Source organism: Macaca thibetana, chromosome 10 (genome assembly GCF_024542745.1).
Source record: "Macaca thibetana thibetana isolate TM-01 chromosome 10, ASM2454274v1, whole genome shotgun sequence".
Lineage (NCBI taxonomy): Eukaryota > Metazoa > Chordata > Mammalia > Primates > Cercopithecidae > Macaca > Macaca thibetana.
In genome coordinates this window covers 73,635,700-73,656,486 of record NC_065587.1, presented here as the reverse complement: position 1 = coordinate 73,656,486, position 20,787 = coordinate 73,635,700, and the positions used below count along the sequence as shown (strand labels likewise).

General features: G+C 43.2%; 1 protein-coding gene across 4 annotated transcripts in view; it reads left to right on the top strand.

Moving 5' to 3' along the window:
- SLC23A2 (solute carrier family 23 member 2) overlaps positions 1-20,787 on the top strand; it is a 151,330-nt gene that overhangs the window by 82,431 nt on the left and 48,112 nt on the right. For all 4 annotated transcript variants that reach the window (XM_050745213.1, XM_050745214.1, XM_050745215.1 and 1 more), the window contains 2 exons: positions 8,154-8,252; positions 18,064-18,180. In XM_050745213.1, the coding sequence (XP_050601170.1) occupies positions 8,154-8,252; positions 18,064-18,180 (216 nt within the window). The remainder of the gene's footprint in view (positions 1-8,153; positions 8,253-18,063; positions 18,181-20,787) is intronic.

Genomic DNA, 20,787 nt, shown 5'->3' with positions numbered 1-20,787 from the left:
ACTTTCAGTGAAGCCAAACACTTCTGCCAACATTCCTTGGCCATTTATATTCTTTCATTGTGTCTATTCTTCTCTCTAGCCCCTTTATTCCTGCAGAGCAATACTGGTGATCAAAGATACTGCATCATACAGAACAATTGCAGAGAAGATCCCTGGATCCGATAGCAATTTGAGGGAATAGAAGGAGAACCAGCTGCACCACCAGCCAGATCTGTGCCTGTCATTACTGGTAGCCCTAGGATAGGGAGATGTTTCCTCTGTCTCTGTTTAGGGGGAGCAGCTTTTGTTGTAGAAAGAAGTGTCTGTATCTACAGATCTGTGTCTGTAGCTCCGTTCTTGCTCGTTTCACTTTCTGATATACAGATGATGTTCTGTGTACCTGTGTCAGTGTATAAGGATTATCTTCATTGTTTTTTATAACTGCAAAGTGATCCATGGTATGGATATACCATAATTTATTTAGTTATTGCAGATAGACCTCTAGACTGTTTCTAATATTTTGCTATTACAAATAGCATTGCGCTGAATAACCTTGCACATAAGTTGTTTCACTCAGGTGTAATTGCAGGATAGATTTCCAAGAGTGAGATTTTTGAGTCAGAGGGGATGTGCGTAAGTTGAGGGGGCTACTCACCAAATTGCCCTCTGTTTAGGAATTTCATCAGCAATGTGTGAATGCCTGTTTTTTTGCATGCTTGGCAGCAGAACATATGGTCAGACTGGGCTTTTGCCCAATTAAAGAGTTTTCTCGTAGTTTGGTGGAGTCTCGTTCTACTGCCCCGGCTGGAGTGCAGTGTCATGTTCTCGGCTCACTGCAGCCTCCACCTCCCAGGTTCAAGCAATTCTGCCTCACCCTCCCAAGTAGCTAGCATTACAGGTGCGAGCCTCCATGCCCAGCTAACTTTTATATTTTTAGTGGAGATGGGGTTTCACCATGTTGGCCAGGCTGGTCTCGAACTCCTGACTTCAAGTGATCCACCCATCTTGGCCTCCCAAAGTGCTGGGATTACAGGTGTGAGCCACCGCACCTGGCCTCTCATCACAGTTTTAATGTATATCTTATTATGAGTAAGGTTGAGCATCTTTTCAGTGTTCAGGAAGCATGTTTATTTCCTTAGTCATTTTCCTATTGGGATGTTAGCCCTTTTCTTGTTGGATTTGTGTCCCTTCCATATTCTTTACATTGTAGAGACATGGGTTTGTTATCTGTAATGTGTTAGCAGCTGGAAAGAATGGGAGAGGGCGGTCCGCTTCGGGTGGAGTGCTGTCATGTGCTGCGTGGCCTCCGGAGCTGTTCTTGCGTGGCCTCCGGAGCTGTTCTTGAATCCATCTGGGGACGGAATCCCCAGGGACATCTCTTAGAAACCTCACCTAGCAGGAAGATGTTTGAAGTGCCCAGCCTAGTGCCAGGCATGAATATGTGCCAGGCAGACAGTAGCAGCCACCAGCACCACCTGCCTGGGGTGTGGGAGGAACAGACACTGCAGAGTATTTCAGCGTGGGCCCTGGCAGACACATCACCCGCCCGAGCTCTGCTGTGGGCCGGCACGGGGAGAGGTAAGGCTCCTTCTGCCTCCTCTTGTCGCCCTGCTGGGGGACAGGTGAGATGCAGCTGGAACCCCCAGGGTGCTTCTGGCTGCCACAGCCTTAGCCTTCTGGAGAAGGCGGCCCTAGGAAGACCAGGCTGGGTCAGGCAAGTGGTGGAGGCCGAGCCATCCAGCAGCATCACCTGCACTGGGGAGTTACAGGAGCCATCCTGTTGGAAGAGGCAGTGAAAACAAAATTAGAGGCTTTGCTGCACGAGCCAGGTGCAAGGTCGCTAGTGTCATGTTAGATCTATCTGCTGCCGCATCTTTTAGAGATGATGTAATCTAAGATTGACAAGCTTTGGATGTTTAGAATATGTTGTACTATACTCACTTGAACTTATTTTTTATAGTGGTTAATTTTGAAATTTCTAATAATATTGAAAGTAGGTGGGAAGTCTTCATGTTCATAGTAAAGGAGCTTGGAGTAAAGGCTGGGAAACACTAATCTATTATCTTTATTCTGTATTCAAAACACATTTTAATTGTGGAGTAGATTTGGATACAAGAGGAAATAATGGTGTGTGCATGCATTGAGGAGAGGTATTGATAACAGTGTGTGTTACCTTTCTGTTAAAAGAATAGAAAGCAGAAATTTGGGGAACGATTACTATTCTGAAAGTGATTGGCTTAGTATAAAGGGGTTTTCTTAGTGGCCAGACATGTTACAGTGTGGATGAATTATGACCACATCCTGAATAAGTGAGAAATTGAGTTCTGAACACTCTCATAGGAGGTGTGGGGTTTCGCAGGTGCCAGTGCCCTCCACTTGACAGGTGTCAGTAAGCAGCACATGCACTGTCACTTCTGCTTGAGAAATGTGGGCACATACAACTGTCAGTTTCACCTGGTGCTGCTGTGATACTGACACCCCTAGGCAATGACTTCTTTCACTCCTGCTTCCTACACCTCTGACCATCTCAGGAGAACTGTTTAGAAATAAATACTTTAATACCATTATCTTAGTTTAGTAGAAATAAAACACAAGCAAAAAAGACATTGTATTTATTAAGCAATGGTTACATTTCCACACTCAAAGTCAAAGTGTAAGACTTGACTTTGAGTGTGGAAATGTGTCCATTGTTCAATAAGTACAATGCAAATACAATTGCATATTGGAGACAAACAAAATCATCTGATTAGGCAGAGACAACCTCCTTTCATAGCTAATTGAGTGATTGTACAATATTAGTTTAGGAGACAAAACTTAAGGCCATGAGTTTAGTTTAAGACAGTTTTGGAGAAGAAAGGACATCTTGTTCCCAAAAGGGTTATACTAATCTGCTGGTATTTTTATAAAAACTTGATCAATTTCCTGAGGTGAATGATGCCAAGATTCTTCTGTTATCTATTAGTTACCCAAAAGAAAACCAGACTTTATTAAGTTTAGAAACCTTCCCAAGACATGTTTTATTTCCTAGTTAAAATAATATTTACAAGTTCCAAAATTGGAAGCTTTGATACTATCATCAACATTTTAATCCTTTTCCCATAAAAAAAATTCAGTCCTCAAGAACTGATTTTTACCGTTTGATTTTTAAAATTAAATTTTGCATTAAAAGTAGACCATTAGAATATCTATTTTAATAAGCCAAAGGAAAAAATATTAGTAAAATAGACTAGTACTTCCAGTAGAACTCTTCATCTGTAAGAACCATTTAGGCAGGAATCATTTAGGCAGCCCCCTGCACGCAAGCAGATGAGAGACCAGCCAGTAAGAGAAGAGCATTTCCAGCTAGTGTCCCCGTCTAATTACAGGTTTCCTTAGAGGACAGGGGTAGCATGGAGAGAAGAGCTATGTCTCAGCTGTGCAACAGGAGGGTAGCAGGGGGAGGCTGGGCTCTGAGGTCCCCAGGGACAGCTGGACCTGTGCAAACCATAGGTTATCTAGGTCAGTAGTATTTACAGTTAAATAAACTTCCTGGACTAGCCTGGCAAAGTAAAGCTTCCTTTTTCAGATGATTCCTGTGGGTCAAACACATTTTGAATTGGCTTACAAACACTCCACCCCTACCTCCACCAGTCTCTTTGGGACTGGCACCTCCGTCCACCCAGCTTCCCAGCTGAGAAAACTAGACAGGAGCCTGGATACTTTATTCCCCATGCCCCCTGCTGTGCTGTGATGGTATCTCTCTACTGTACTCACCACAGAGCTCCCATCCAGACAATCTTCGGGGGGCATTAAGTCCACATCATTGCTCTCTCCTGAAGCTGACTGTCTTTCCCAGACCGCCGTTAACACCTTGGCCCTGCTACTGTCTCCTCGTGTGCCAAAGAGTCATTCCTTTACCCCACCCTTCCACTCTCCTGCCGCACTGAGTGGCTGTCCAGTGCAAGCATCTGATTGTGGCACTCCTGTTCTTGGCATTTCATTGTGACTACTGACTGCCTCCTGTGTAACAGCAGAATTCCTTGGCGGGGCACTCAGTCTGGACTGAGCTCCTGCAGGGAGGCAGGACTGCATTCTCACTGCCTGGGATACAACCACAACTTGTTGAATGAATGAATATGTGAGCTTTTTTTCTAGGTTTCGGAGTGTCTGCATTTTATAATACAGATGTTCCTTGACTTATGACAGAATTACACTCCTAAAATGCATTTAATACACCTAACCTACTGGCATTTCATAGCTTAACCTCACCTACCTCACATGTGCTCAGAACCCTTATATTAGCCTGTAGTTAGGCAAAAGCATCTAACACAAAGCCTATTTTATTGTAAAGTGTTAAATATCTCTTGCAGTTTCTTGAATACTGAAGTGAAAAGCAGAGTGGTTGTATGGGTACTTGACAGTTTCTACTGAATACGCACCACTTTTGCACCACTGTAAAGTCAAAAAATCCTAAGTTTAACAATTGCAAGTTGGGGATCATCTGTACTTTATTTGTGTGTGTATAAGTAGGGAGTGGAATGTGTCAGGGGAGCAGTAGGAATTGCTGACTCATTCCAAAATCTGTATAATTGGTGCCATGTATACAGATGATTTTTTTTCATGTATCGAGGTGAAGTTTGCATAACATGAAATTAAAGTGAACAATTCGGTGATATTTTAACATACTCACAGTGTTGTATAGCCTCCTCCGTTTTGTTCCAAAACATTTTCATCTCCCGCAAAGGAAACCCCGTACTGGTAAAGTTGCTGTTCCCTGCAGCAACCCGAGATAAATGCAGTTGAAGGTTAGTTTGGCTAGAGTAGGACTTTCAGTCATATCTGGGTTTTTCTGATGATTTAGTAACTAATCCGTGTTTTAAGAGAGTTCATCCTGAGAGCGTGTTGCTCTTGGCTTCTCAGTGGGTTGAGCACTGCTGCGATGTGACTTGGAGCACAGTTCTCTCTTAAGAGTTTCATCTCGTGGACCTGAACTTGGCCAGGAATGTGTATCCTCCCAGCAGCTAGTTTTTGTAGGCAAACCAGCTCCACAAACTCAGTTGGCTTGTGTAAAAAACTGTAACATATTTGAGAAATAATTTTAAAAGCAGGTCTTTATTTGAAGTAATGTAAAAGAATTCTGCTCTGTATGAGTATGTACTAATTAATTGAGATCTTTGGCATATTTTTTATTTTTATTTTATTTTATTTTTTATTTTTCAAGATGGAGTCTCGCTCTGTTGACCAGGCTGGAGTGCAGTGGCACAATCTCGGCTCATGGCAAACTCCACCTCCTGGGTTTAAGCGATTCTCCTGCCTCATCCTCTCGAGTAGCTGAGATTACAGGCGCCCATCACCACGCCCAGCTAATTTTTGTATTTTTAGTACAGATGGGGTTTTGCCATGCTGGCTAGGCTGGTCTCGAACTCCTGATCTCGGGTGATCTGCCTGCCACGGCCTCCCAAAGTGCTGGGATTACAGGCATGAGCCACTGTGCCCAGCCTCTCTGGCATACTTAAAAACCCACTTCAGACCTGGGTTATAATCTGTATGACCTTGAATGAGAAATCTAATTTTTCACTGCCCTAATTTCCTTGACTACAAAAACACATGAAGTGGGAATCTTTCTGGACCTCCTCAATCCAAGCTGTGCTGCTAGGATTTTAGTCTTAAATTTCTTCCCTGTTATCAAAATAAATTGTACTTATTCATTTTAGGAAATTACCAAAATATAAAAAGGGGAAAAAGTTGGCAAAAATGGCCCTACCAATTAAGGACAACCACTGTTAGCATTTTGGAGTGTGTCTTTTTTTTTTAATTATCCGCTTTAAAAAAGCAGTATACAAATAACACAAATACATCCTGATCCCAAACACTTACAAAAGTTTGGGAGTAAAAAAATGAAAGGTGTCTGCTATTGCTGTTCTTGTCCCTAAGGCAGCACCCTTCCTACTGGTTGTGATTTTCCGGTATCCTTTTCTGTCCTTTTTAGACAAGTGGTAAGGTCATTACAATTTTCTTTTTTAGCTCAGTTGGGATAATTCTAGGCTTATTGTTTTATGACTTTTTAAAAACAGTATTTCTTGGAGTTCTTTTTTTTTTAATTAGTACATCAGCTATTTATTTATTTATTTATTTATTTAGAGTTGATGTCTTGCTCTGTCACCGAGGCTAGAGTGCAATGGCGCGATCTGGGCTCACTGCAACCCCCGCCTTACATGTTCCAGCAGTTCTCCTGCCTCAGCCTCCTGAGTAGCTGGGACTACAGATGTGCAACACCATGCCTGGCTTATTTTTGTATTTTTAGTAGAGACGGGGTTTCACTGTGTTGGCCAGCTGGTCTCGAACTCCTGACCTCAGGTGATCCACCTGCCTCAGCCTTCCAAAGTGCCAGGATTACAGACCTGAGCCACCGTGTCCAGGTGCTGTATTATTTTTAATGGCTGAATATCTCCTCTAAATGAGTGTATAATAGTGTAACCGTGTCTTTTTGATGAACATTTGTGTTGTCCCCAAGTATTCAATATTTCATAAATTATAGCAGTGATCATCCTTGAACCTACATATTACCTGCATGGGTATTTCTAGAGGATAAGCTTCTATCAGTATAATTGCTGGATCCACAGAAATACCTGTTTTAAATCCCATTGCCAAATTATCCCTCCATGAAGGCCATTCCACCAAGAGCAGATTCTCTCCAAGGACACAGGAGAGTAACTCTCCCCATACCTTGGTCAACACCTGATTCCGTTTTTTAAGTTTCTCTCTAAATTTGTTTTTCTAAAAATAAAATTTTAATCATTATTTCCATAATTTAAAATGATATAGAACAGCTTTTCATGTGTTTTATTGTATATATGTTTTTCTTCTATGAATGATATATTCCTAGCCCTTGCCCATTTCATCTCCATCTTTTTTCCTTAGACCTCTCAGGGATGAATTGGATTGTTTGGTTTTATTATTGGTTTGAGGTGTTCTTTATGAATATTGATACTGACCCTTTTTGTATCTGCTGCAGTGTATTTTCTCCTAGGCCATCACTTGTCTTCTGCTTGCTTTTAGTGTATTTCACAATGCTGGAATTTGAACTTTTTGTATACTTTTTTAATCTGTAGTTTTTAAATGTAGTTGCACTGTCAACCATATATGCAGTTACCTTAATATTTATTACATGTGCGTTTTCCTTGATGTTACCCTGTGTAAAAATCTTTTTCCTTGTAGTATTCTGGGTGTCAGTGGCCTGTAACTAGTTATTTGGGACATGTGCGGTGGCTCATGCCTGTAATCCCAGCACTTTGGGAGGCTGAGGTGGGTGGATCACCTGAGGTCAGGAGTTCAGACCAGCCCAACCAACATGGTGAAACCCCGTCTCTACTAATAATATCAAAATTAGCTAGGTGTCATGGCGGGCGCCTGTAATTCCAGTTACTCAGGAGGCTGAGGCAGGAGAATTTCTTGAACCTGGGAGGCGGAGGTTGCAGTGAGCCGAGACTGCGACACTGCACTTCACCCTGGGTGACAGAGCGAGACATCATCTCAAAAACAAAACAAAACAACAACAACGACAACAAAACCTAAAAAACAAAAACTAGTTATTTGTTATTACAAACAGTGATTACTTTCTTTGGGTTAAAGCTTTTGTTCTCAATATTGTTCTCCAGGATAGATTCCTAGAAGTGGAACCATTTGGCTAAAAAGTAAAAACATTTTATGGCTCTTGCTACTGTCTGGCAGAACCCGGGATGATGGTGTAGCCCCTTAGTGAGGAGTGCTCTCCCGGGGGCTGGTTTACTTCGGTGAACATCAGAGTTTGAGTTCCTCCAGCTAGAACATTTCCCCTTCTAGGGGCAGGAAGTCGGCCTCAGGTGGTTATGTGGGCAGGGATCTTAACTGAGACAGCTCGGGGTACTCTCACCTGTTCAGCCAGGGCCTTGTCCACAAACAGCATGGGCCTCTGAGCCAAACTTCCCTTGCCCTGGAGGATGTGGGGGTGCCCCTGCTGAGGTTGTCCTGGGGTTTTATTTCTGTTTTCCCCGGCTGAGCCTTCTGCTCAGGCAGCCTCCCCATCTGGTACATGGAGTATGTTTCTCCATCAAAACCATGACTGGTCATGTACTCACCAGGAGAATTACAAAAGGCTTTTGGGGGGGAAAATGTGGTTCACGCTGAAACAGCCTCTAAGTGGATTGTCTCTGCAGGTGGTGATAAATGGAGGCGCCACCTCCAGTGGTGAGCAGGACAATGAGGACACCGAGCTCATGGCGATCTACACTACGGAAAACGGCATTGCAGAAAAGGTACCCCTTCCCTCACCCCGTGTCCCCACTCCCACCGCCATCCCCTCCCACAAGTGCTGCCCCGGATCCGGATCCCTTGCGGGCACCTGCGTGTCCTTCATTTGGGGCTTGGTCTCTGATCCCCAAGGGGGTGTGTTCTCTTCATCAGGTAAGCAGGAGGAGCCATAGGGAATAGAAATTTAAAAAGGCCTCGGCCAAGACGCCAGAGGGAAGTGGTTAAGAGCTCGAGGTCTGACATCAGGTCTGAGTGCAAATATGAGTCAGAATGAGGAAATTATAGAAGTTTTCTGGGCCTCAGTTCCCTGTCTCTAAAATGGGAATAAAAATATCAACATCTATCTTAGGGTTGTTGTGAGGATTGAATCAAATAATATGTATGTGAAGTTATTAGCATCGTGCCTGTTACATATACATGTGCAGTAAATAAGAGAATAAGGGAAATCAGCAAGTGGTTTATGCAGCCTATGAAAATGACTTTGAGCTTTGACCTTAGCACTTTTGGCACCTTGTGTACCAATGGAGATGGCACACTAAGGTGGGGAGAATCGTGTTTGTGGTTTTTTTGGTTTATTTTTGTTTTGCTCTGTGCCTCATTCCATCTCCTTGAATGGTCAGACTTTGTGACCATAGAGGTCAGGAAAGAGTTGCCCACAGTGGCTCCAATCTGTGCACAGTGGCTCACACGTATAGTCCCAACACTTTGGGAGGCTGAGGCGGGAAGATTGCTTGAGACCAGGAGTTTGAGACCAGCCTGGGCAACATAGCAAGATCCTGTCTCTACAAAAAAATAAAAAAGAAAGAAAGAAAGGAAGGGAGGGAGGGAGGGAGGGAGGGAGGAAAGGAAAGGAAGGAAGGAAAGGAAAGGAAGAAAGGGAAGGAAAGGAAGGAAAGGAAAGGGAAGGAAAGAAAGGAAAGGAAGGAAAGAAGGAAGGAAGGAAAGAAGGAAACAAAGAAGGAAAGAGAAAGAGAGAGAAAGAAGGAAAGAGAGAAAGAGAAAGAAAGGAAGGAAGAAGGAAGGAAGGAAGGAAGAAAGAAAGAAAGAAGGAAATAATTATCCAGATGTGATGATGTGTGCCTAGAGTGGCAGCTACTCAGGGAGCAGGAGGTTTGTTTGAGCCTAAGAGTTTGAGGCTACAGTGAGCTTTGATCATGCCTCTGCACTCTACCTGGGAAGACAGAGTAAGACCCTGTCTCTAAAAAAACAAAATAAATAAATTCATAAATAAAAATAAAACAAAGTAGGTCCAGATATCCCGGTTTCTTTTTTCCTTGTATCTGCCATGGTGTCTAACACATGAAAAGTTAAATAATCTGATATTTCCAAATTGTAACACAGCTCTAAGACTTTCATTTGAGTTTTACTTGTAGATTTTAAACACAGGTTTTATTTATACTATGAAAATTTACTAATTTTCAACTTACATAATAAGAAACTAAACAATTTATGTAATGAGAAATTCTATTCTGGAACCACTGTATTATACTGTAGACAGTGTATACTGTGTATTCTAATGACAGACCACCCAGAAGTTGACACATACAAATATAGTACCTGACTTGGGTATTAGCATGGTGAGTTCACAGTGTAATCACTAAAGTGATTAAGAACAAATACATTGTATTGAAAGTCTAGAATAACCAAATTTTATGCCCTTTTAAACAAAATTCCGGTCTGGGATATGGAAATTTCTTTTTTGCCTCTCAACTCATATTGTTACTATTTTCCTACTGCTTGGAGCTATTATAAATTTTATGGAGGTTAATTAAAGTAGATTCATGCAGAGATATTGAAATTCCAGAAGTGCGGGGTTCCAAGCTGCTCCCCAGAGGTTAGTGCAGTGGTGTTTGGCATGTGGATCAGTGCTTGCGGTCTGCAGCTGAGGCATGTCCCACACCGCCGGGCCGCAGCTTTCACATGGCCTATGTTGTAACAAAGGGCTTCTTCACAGACTTGGTGGGGCCACATATAATCCCGTATGCCATGATTCCAGGCTGTCGTGTTTTCAGACTTCCTCCTTCTCTGTCTGGAGACCGTCTTTAGAAATAAATAGTAACGAGCATTAACACTTTGGGGCTTAGCTTTACCTTGTACTGATGGGAGGGATCCAGTTGTAGGGAAAATGTCTCTAGCACATTTATGCTAAATGTTTATTTTCCGGTTTGGATGAACATTTTTTCATTGTCTAAACATTGACACATTTGCATTTCCTTGAATACCGATCAAATGGAGTACCTTCATATTTTCCTGGCCATTTTTCTTACTTTATGAAATGAAGAGGACAGTGAGAAGAGCTGCCACATATTAAATCGTGCTAGTTGGGCTGGGCGTGGTGGCTCACACCTGCAATCACAGCACTTTGGGAGGCTGAGATGGGTGAATTACTTGAGGTCAGGAGTTCAAGACCGGTCTGGCCAACATGACAAAACCCTGTCTCTACTAAAAATACAAAAATTAGCCGGGAGTGGTGTCGCACGCCTGTGGTTGCAGCTACTTGGGAAGCTGAGGCAGGAGAATCACCTGAACCCAGGAGGGAGAGGTTGCAGTGAGCTGAGATGGCGCCACTACCCTCCAGCCCAGGTGACAGAGTGAGACTCTGACTCGAAATAAATAAATAAAATAAAATAAAATGCTAATCATTAGGCCAGACCCTCAGCTGACTGGTTTTTTTTTGTTTGTTTGTTTTTGTTTTGTTTTTTCCTTGAAACAGAGTCTCACTCTGTCACCCAGGCTGGAATGCAGTGGCCCAGTCTCAGCTCACTGCAATCTCTGCCTCCCCGGTTCAAGCGATTCTCCTACCTCAGCCTCCTGAGTAGCTGGGACCAGAGGCACACACCATCACACCAGGCTAATTTTTTTGTATTTTTAGTAAAGTTGGGGATTTACCGTGTTGGCCAGGCTGGTCTCAAACTCCTGACCTCAGGTGATTCATCCACCTTGGCCTCCCAAAGGGCTGAGATTACAGGCGTGAGCCACCATACCCGGCCAAAAATTGCGGAAGGCTCTCAGGAAGCAGGATTACTTTGTAGAATCTCCCTCAGCTTAGGTTTGTCACTGTAGTTTCATCCTGATTTTTCATTAGTGAGGCTGCATCTCTTTACACATGCTCAAGAGCCACGTGTATATCCTTTTCTGGGCCAGTTTTTCCTGACACTTTCAATGTTTAGCTTCGGGGCTGCTGTTATCTCAGGAATTGTATCTTTAAATATTAATTCCAGTCTATTCTTTTGGTTTCTGATTTGGGAGCTGCAGTTATGCATGTTTTGTTTGTTCTTTGCCTGCCTCCTCCACCTATCAGTTCTCTTTAACCTTTTCTTTTTCCTCTTAGCACCGAGTTTTTTCATTCCAGTCTCTGACCCTTACTCTGTTTCTCAGCTTATCAGTTCTTCCTTGTGCTTCTCATACTTTCACATTTTTTGTATTTTTCTTCCTTTCCATCTGGCCAAATTATGTAAACTCATGTTTATTTCCAGTTTTCCTTAAATGTCTGTTTGAATTTTAAGGTCTTCCTTAGTAAGAATGATTGTTTTATTGTGTTTTCAAAATGCATTTTTTCATTAATCTATTGAATACTGTAGTATCCTTCTAATTTGTTAACATGTCCTTTATTTCTTAAATTTTTCTTATTTCTTTTTTTTTTTTTGAGACGGAGTCTCACTCTGTCGTCCAGGCCGGAGTGCAGTGGCCGGATCTCAGCTCACTGCAAGCTCCGCCTCCCGGGTTTACACCATTCTCCTGCCTCAGCCTCCCGAGTAGCTGGGACTACAGGCGCCCGCCACCTCGCCCGGCTAGTTTTTTTGTGTGTGTGTTTTTTTAGTAGAGACGGGGTTTCACCGTGTTAGCCAGGATGGTCTCGATTTCCTGACCTCGTGATCCGCCCGTCTCGGCCTCCCAAAGTGCTGGGATTACAGGCTTGAGCCACCGTGCCCGACCTATTTTTCTTATTTCTTTGGTTAATTTCTATATTCTTTTTTCCTTGTTCTGACATTTAACACTTACTCTTATTTATATTTGTCTTTTTTTTTATTTTTGAGAGCTACCTTTAACTTCCAACCCTTCTGTTGAGTTTTAAAAAACTATCCTGTGCTTAATTTCTGAGACCTCTTTTATTGTTTTTTGGTTTTGTTTATTGGCTAAAGTATTTAAAAAGCATTCTTTGTCTCCCACAATTGAAGTAACTTTATTTTTCTGAAGATAGTCTTTATTTTAAGCTTTTTAAAAAATACTACATTGATTATATTTTGTTTCTTTGCCTTCATTTTTTTAGTCTTTCTTCACTGTCCCAGGATAGGAGGCAATAAAAGATAGGATCGTGAGGTCTTTATGTGTGATGAAGTTTATCTAATTGTGGGCCTGCCCTTGAGTGACCAGGTGGAATGCCGTGTTGTCTCTGCGGGATGTATAGATGTCACTGTCTTGTCTTTGGGGCTGATCAGCTTTCTCTAGAAAGGAATTGTGTAGTCTCCTGTGGGTATAAGTCTGGTTTCTGTGACCTGGGTTTTGGCATTCTGGAAGCAGATGAGTATCCTGCTGCTGATGTTTTCCTTGATTGCTGTGTGGTATTCCTCAGCTGGAGGGCTTTCCAGTTCATATTCTTCAGACCATACATGTTTGTTTCTTGAAGGAGGAGGACAGCAGTAGTTAACACACTGTCTGACCAGTTTGCAGGGTTAAGACCTGTCCTCTCCCCATTGCTACCCTGTCTAGTGCTTGCAAGCATAGCACTTTCTGGGGTTCTGCTGGTCAGCCAGCCCACCTCCTCATAGCATCCTTCTATGAGTACCCAGCTTGTGCATTCTTTCCCTCTCCCAAATTGGTCACACAGCATCTAAACACTTTCCATATTAAAAAAAAAAATTGTTAATCTCATTTTCTTGATCTTCTCTTTGCTTTGTCCTTGTAGATGTGTATCATATTTATTCCTTCTGAGTTTTTAGGACTTAGAAGAAAAGATACATGTGGTCAATCTACCATGTTTAACTAGAACTCAAAAGCTGGCTTGTTGAAAAGAATAATGAAATTGATATTTTTGGGTTTTTTGGTTTTTGTTTTTGAGACAGAGTATCACTCTGTCACCCAGGCTGGAGTGCAGTGGTGCGATCTCGGCTCACTGCAGCCTCCGCCTCCTGGGTTGAAGCGATTCTCCTGCCTCAGTCTCCTGAGTAGCTGGGACTACAGGTGTGTGCCAACATGCCCAGCTAATTTTTGTATTTTCAGTAGAGACAGGGTTTCAGGGTTTCGCCATGTTGGCCAGGCTGACCTCAAGTGATTGGCCTGCCTCGGCCTCCCAAAGTGCTGGGATTACAGACGTGAGTCACCAGCCTGTTTTGGTTTTTTGAGATAAGATCTCTGTTGCCTAGACTGGAGTGCAGTGGCATGATCACAGCTCACTGCAGCCTCAACCTCTCAGGCTCAAGTGATGCTCCTACCTCAGACTCCTGAGCAGCTGACCACTGGCATGTGCCACCACACTCAGCTAATTTTTGTTTGTTTTTGGAGACAGGGTCTCTGTTTGTTGCCCAGGCTGGTCTCAAACTCCTGAGCTCAAGTAGTCTGCTGACCTCAGTCTCCCAAAGTGCTGGAATTATAGACATGAGCCACCATGCCTGGCCAAAATTGATCTTTTGTGGCCCCGATTAAGAGAAAAAAGTAGAAAGCACAAATATACATTAATATAGTAAAAAAGAGAAATGTATAAGAGAATAGTACATGCTACTTTATGATAATCAGTTTGAAATGCTACAGCAGGGATTGGCAAGCCAAATTTGGTTTAATATCTGTTCTTCTCAGTAGACTTTTGCTGGAACACAGCCATATTTCTTTGTTTACCTGTTGCCTAAGGTTGCATCCATGCTACAGTGACAGAACTATGTGGCTCCCAAAGCTTGAAATATTTACTGTATGGCCCTTTATAAAAAATATTTTCTTAATCCAGTCTGTCACTGATGGACATTTGGGTTGATTCCAAGTCTTTGCTATTGTGAATAGTGCCGCAATAAACATACGTGTGCATGTGTCTTTATAGCAGCATGAATTATAATCCTTTGGGTATATACCCAGTAATGGGATGGCTGGGTCATATGGTACATCTAGTTCTAGATCCTTGAGGAATCACCATACTGTTTTCCATAATGGTTGAACTAGTTTACAATCCCACCAACAGTGTAAAAGTGTTCCTATTTCTCCACATCCTCTCCAGCACCTGTTGTTTCCTGACTTTTTAAGAAAATGTGGCACATATACACCATGGAATACTATGCAGCCATAAAAAAGGATGAGTTTGTGTCCTTTGTAGGGACATGGATGCAGCTGGAAACCATCATTCTTAGCAAACTGTCACAAGAACAGAAAACCAAACACCGCATATTCTCACTCATAGGTGGAAACTGAACAATGAGATCACTTGGACTCGGGAAGGGGAACATCACACACCGGGGCCTATAATGGGGAGGGGGGAGGGGGGAGGGATTGCATTGGGAGTTATACCTGATGTAAATGACGAGTTGATGGGTGCTGACAAGTTGATGGGTGCAGCACAGCAACATGGCACAAGTATACATATGTAACAAACCTGCACGTTATGCACATGTACCCTAGAACTTAAAGTATAATTTAAAAAAAAAAATGTGCTGACTCTGCTGTAGAGGAAATGATTTCCTAGAGAAAGAGACTACAGTCGACCCCAAAGGTGCTAGATTAGATAAAGAACCGCAGAGGAGATAGCAAAGGTAGTTAAAAGTGTTAAGAAGGCTCCAGGCAGAGAACAGCATTCTGAGTTCACTCTAGTCTTTGAAGCACAGGTAATTTTTTGTTCTTTACATTATTTCAGATCATAGAATAAGATGGAAAGTCTTTTTAAAGTGACATAGTTATTTATGTAGTCATCATTTGCAGAAACCTTGTTGTTAGAGGTTTTTGGTTTTGCAGTATTTGAAATAGCTCATGGTTTACACAGTGATCACTGAGCGTGGCTCCACAGTGCGCAGAGTGCACAATGGCCAGACCGGTCCTTCTGTCATCAGGCGGGGCTGCACAGCATCTGCCTCACAGTGTTGTCTGATCCCCTTGACCACACAACCCCCCCGTCCTGTATCATTTTAATACCAGCTGTGGACCTTTACACTAGTTTTGTTTCTGAGTTGTAGGGCTACTCTCACTACTAAGAAAAGTCTGCATGTGTGCATGTGCATACATGTGCCTGTGTGTACATCTTAACCTCTGCCTGGATGTGAAAAGTCTTGTCTTTTTGTGTGTGTGTGTGTGTGTGTGTGACAGAATCTCGCTCTATTGCCCAGGCAAGAGTGCGGTGGCGTGATCTTGGCTCACTGCAACCTCCGTCTCCTGGGTTCAAGCAATTCTTCTGCGTCAGCCTCCGGAATAGCTGGGATTACAGGCGTGCGCCACCACACCCAGCTAATTTTTGTATTTTTAGTAGAGACAGGGTTTCACCATGTTGGCTAGGCTAGTCTTGAGCTCCTGACCTCAGGTGATCTACCTGGCTGGGCAGGTGCTGGAATTACAGATGTCAGCCACTGCACCTGGCCAAAAAGTCTTTTCATCTGCCTTATAATTAACAATCATGGTTTTGGAATTGTTAGAAAAATGTTGCTTACATTATTGTGTGACAGGTTGTACTAGTCTATGATAGTGTTATGTATTCTGTCTTCAGACATTTCTCTTTGTTATGAAATACTTTGTCATGTTACTTTGTGAGCAGCAGCACTGCCTGTGTGGCTGCAGCTAATGCGGTGCTGCTGAGCTGACCTTTGTGTCTTGAGCCCCAGCTCTGTAATTCCACCGTGTTAGCAAAATGATGACCTCAGTTCAGAAGGTCCCAAATCAGGTTCTGAGATTTATGAGGAAGACTCAGAGAATTCAGCAGAGCTGTTTTACTCACAGTTAAGGGTTTTTTTGTTTTTCGTTTGTTTGTTTTTCAGAGAAAGGATACAGATTAAAATAAAAAATGGAAAAAGGCACAGAGTCAGGGTCTAGGAGACACCAGGCACAGGCTTGCAGCCATCCTCGCCCAGTGGAGTCATGGAGGCAGTGTTCAGTTTTCCCAGCAGTGATATGTGGTAACACTCATTCAACCAGGGAAGCTCACCCAAGCCTTGGGGCCCAAGGTTTTTAAGTGGGGATCTGTTGTATAGGTATGGCTAACTGCCTGTGTGGCTAACTTTAGTTACTCACCAGCCCCTCCAGAGGTCAAGCTGACACTGTGTGGCCAAGTTTCAGGTAAAAAAAATATGTATAAACTGGAGAAGGGGCCTCATTATGTTGCCCAGGCTGTTCTTGAACCCTGGCCTCAAGTGATCCTCATACCTTAGCATCCCAGAGTGCTGGGACCACAGGTGTGAGCCACTGCACTGGGCCTAAAAAGACACATTTAAGAGGCAGAAACCCCAAGAGCTCAGGTTATCCCCCACATGCCAGGCAAGAGTCAACCCTTCCTTTGAAATGTACAGGGTTTGAACAACCCAGACCTGCTGAGTTAATCTTTATTGTACATCACTGCATGCCACACCCCTCAGACACAAATGTACTTTTTCTACCATTTCTTCCAACAAGTTGTTAAAGACATCCATAATCCATCGTAACAAATTCAACACAGTGTAAATTTGCCAGTATCCCTTGTGAGGACGGAAGAGAAAGTTTTACCCAAAAGGTCATATTCAGTTACATTTGGTTTAGATCAGATATCAGCTTCTATCAGACGTTTACTTCCGGCTGTGGAAGGTGAGGGTGAACTGTGTCCCTTCTTTTGTTTAAGGGTATTGGACCCCAAACCCCAAACACCAAACCCCTGTTACCTCCATGTGGAACACATGGAATCAGCATTTTCCCCATGTGGGATATCTTTTCATTTTATTTCTGTTAAGCACTTTGTTTGCTAGGTTATAAAAGTTTTTTCAAATGAGGTACATGTCTTGGATTCCAAGAAATGACTGTAGAAATTCCAAGAAAAGATTCTTTGTGTGGTGTTTGAAACCAGAGCAGTTTTGAGGTTCTCTTGGGGAACTCAAGGCTACCTTGAGTTTTCTGTTTGGCTCAGATACTGCCTGAGTTCAGAACTGATGCTGGGGGTGATTGGAAGAGGCTGGACTCTAACCTAAAGTGACTGGTCTTTATGATGATTTTGGCTTAAAAACCATGCTACACTTAATGTTTTAAAATTTTTTTTTACTAGTGTTAGGGGAAAAAGAAGGAAAAAACCTGTCAGCTAAACTATCAATACATTTTTAATGTTTTGTTTTTTAAACAGAATTCAAATCACTGTGTTTATATACTTCTGAATTTTCCTCTTTTCACCTAAGAGCAATAGTGTTTGGATAGAAAGGTGTAGAACTTCAAAGTACAAAGATCCTGCAGGGATGAAGTAGGCTGGGAGGGGCAGATCAGTGTGCTGTCTCTTCGAAAGTGCTTAAAATTTGCTAAGATTTCTTCATCTGGGGCCTCATGCAAGGACTGCTCATGCCAAGGTATCGTTTTGTGGTCTCAACCTGGGAACATCTCTGTCCATGCAGGAGGATCCCCAGGCCTGGGGAGAAGCTCTGAGCAAGTTTGGTGTTCTCGGGGATGAGTTGTTGACAAAGGACACTAACCCCCCAAATTCTGAGGATTGACCATTCCAGTGGGCGAGTGTACTTGAGCCCAAGAGTGTACTTGGCTTCAACGACAGCCAAGGCTCAAAACTGCAGGAAAATGGCAGCCACTTGATAAAGTTGTTTTTCTGTAATAGTGGCCTGCACGTGGCCAAGCTAACATTGGTGTTCAGGTTTAATGAGTACCCTCCTTTCTCCTTGTCGCTCACAGAGCTCTCTCGCCGAGACCCTCGATAGCACTGGCAGTCTGGACCCCCAGCGATCGGACATGATTTATACCATAGAAGATGTTCCTCCCTGGTACCTGTGTATATTTTTGGGGCTGCAGGTAAGATGGTTGCTGTAGGATATGTAACTACCAGCAGGTGTTTGCGTTGTCTGCCATCTGGAATTGTTTACAAGTTCAAGTTTGATTTTTGTTTATTGAAGACTTTTATAAATTCCTCTTTTTAAGAGTGATGAGTAGGGACAGCATGGTGGCTGATGCCTGTAATCCTAGCAGTTTTGGAGGCTGAGGTGGGCAGATCACTTGAGCCTAGGAGCTCAAGACCAGCCTGGGTAACATGGCAAAAGGCCACCTCTACAAAAATACAAAAATTAGCCACGTGTGGTGGTGTGTGCCTATAGTCCCAGCCACTCAAGAGGCTGAGGCAGGGGGATCGCTTGAGGTTGAAGTTGCAGTGAGCTGTGATTGCACCACTCCACTTCAGCCTGCTTGACATAGTGAGACCCTGTCTCAAAAAAAAAAAAAAAAAAAAAAAAAAAAAAAGGGATGAACGGGAATTGTTGACATCATAGCAGGAGGAGGAAAAGAACAGGTAGAATGGATTACCAGGGAAAAGAAAGACGATGTTCAGGGGCACGCAAGAGCAGTGACATAAAGGAAGGCAAAGGAGATAGAGTTATAGAAAGAAGGAAGAATAGAGAAAGGAGAAAAGAGGAATTTATTTTCATCTCCCATCCCTGGCCTAGTTAACCCACCAAAATCATGGTATCCTCTGCCATGAAACATGAGTTACCCTGAAAAGAGCCATGTCGGCCAGGACCTAAATGGTAGATTTTCAGTCTTTTTTTTTAAAGGAAGGGAAACTCGCCACAGTAGCGGCAGCTTTGTCTGCTGTAGCTTCCAGTGGGAGGGGAGGGCAACCAGGCTCAGGGACAAGGTGGGTGGTGACATAGCTGATGCAGGCCTCCAGCGTCTTTGATACCTCCCTCCTCTGTCTTCAGCACCCTTTTCCCTTTCATAGGATTAACGCAGGACGTTTTGGAGAAAGGGGACAATGTGGGGAAGGTCTTTTCTTAGATGTACACCCCTGGGCTGTATTTGCTTTGGTTTTAAGTTGGACTCTGTTCTGAGGTCTGGTTTACTATTTTTCCCTTCTCAAGTGTGTGGTTCATTCAACTTAAGGTATCTCAGGTGCTGAGAAAATCCATCTTATTGTCCAGAGAGGTTTATTCACCCTGGGATGGGGCTGTGCCTGCCAACAGCTGGGTACTTTGGTCGAATTTCCAGTTGCCTCACCCTTTCCACACCCCCTTTCAGGTATCAAAGCACATGGTAACCCCAACTGGCAGGTGTCTGTTTAGTAGGGGAGGAGTCAGAGCCAAAGGAGCTGAGTGGCCTTGGCAAATAGTCTACTTTGGGCCGAGCATTCTGAACCACATTCAGGAAACACAGTTTTTGAAATGTTTATCCTATAAATGTTTCTAGCAGTCTTCCCTGGTCAGGTAGGAGTGGGAAACCCTGCCTGCATCATGCCCTTCCTGACGGTTCAGAGAACATAAACTTGTGAGCAGCCCTGAGGCATCCTGAACAGGAATGTTTCACCTCAGGAAACTCCTTTACTGTTGGGCTTCTTGGGCTGCATGTGGCGTGTTTGGCGAATGTGGGCAGGAATGGGAAGCTGCTGGAAGAAAAGTAGGAAGTTTGCAGAACAGAAATAAGAACTGGTCAACGGGGGAAGGGAGGGAAGTGAGTCCGTGAGTGCTGGAACTATCCTACCGAGGCTACAGGTGTGGCGTTGGGCAGGCGTGGGGGGGTCCCAAAGGAAGGTGGGATGGGGTTCTTTCTGGAAGATTCCCATGGCTACCATATGCCCTTAATCCTGCCCTGACTGGAACAGATGAATTCTTTGTTTTCAAAAACAATGCCAGCTCACAGAAAAAGACAGAAAACACTCCATGCGTATGTAACTTATGACACTTATGTAACTTTAATCCCCAGACATGAAAGAACTTTTTTAAAGAAGTAGACTAATTAACTTAGAAATGTAGATGCAGAATTGTATATAAAATATTAACAGATCAAATTGCAGAAGAAAAATACAGCATGACTGACTAGGGTTTGTTTCAAGCATGCAAGAATAGTTCAGCACATCACAATTCATGATAACAGATTAGAGGAGAAAGGCCTTATGGTTTTAGCAATTTATGCCAGAAAAGCGTTTTGGGGAAAAAGCCCCAAATATTTCTAATAAGAATTACATAATTAAAATATCACCAGGGCTGAATATTGACTGTTTCCTTTGTGAGGTATGGATTCATCCAAGTAGTAAGTAATAATGACAGTGTGTAGTAAGATAAGAAAATGTAATAAAAAGGAGAAATGCAGCTGGGCACAGTGGCTCACGCCTGTAATCCCAGCACTTTGGGGAGGGAGAGGCAGGCAGATCACTTGAGCCCAGGTGTGTGATACCAGCCTGGCCAACACGGTGAAAACCCATCACTACAAAAAATACAAAAATTAGCTGGGCGTGGTGGTGCGTGCCTGTAATCCCAGCTACTTGGGAGGTTGAAGCAGGAGAATTGCTTGAGCCTGGGAGGTGGAGGTCACAGTGAGCCAAGATCGCACCATTGCACTCCGTCCAGGGTAGTGGGAATGAAACTGTCTCAACAACAAAGGAGAAATGCTGAAAAAGAAGGAAAAAAAAATGGC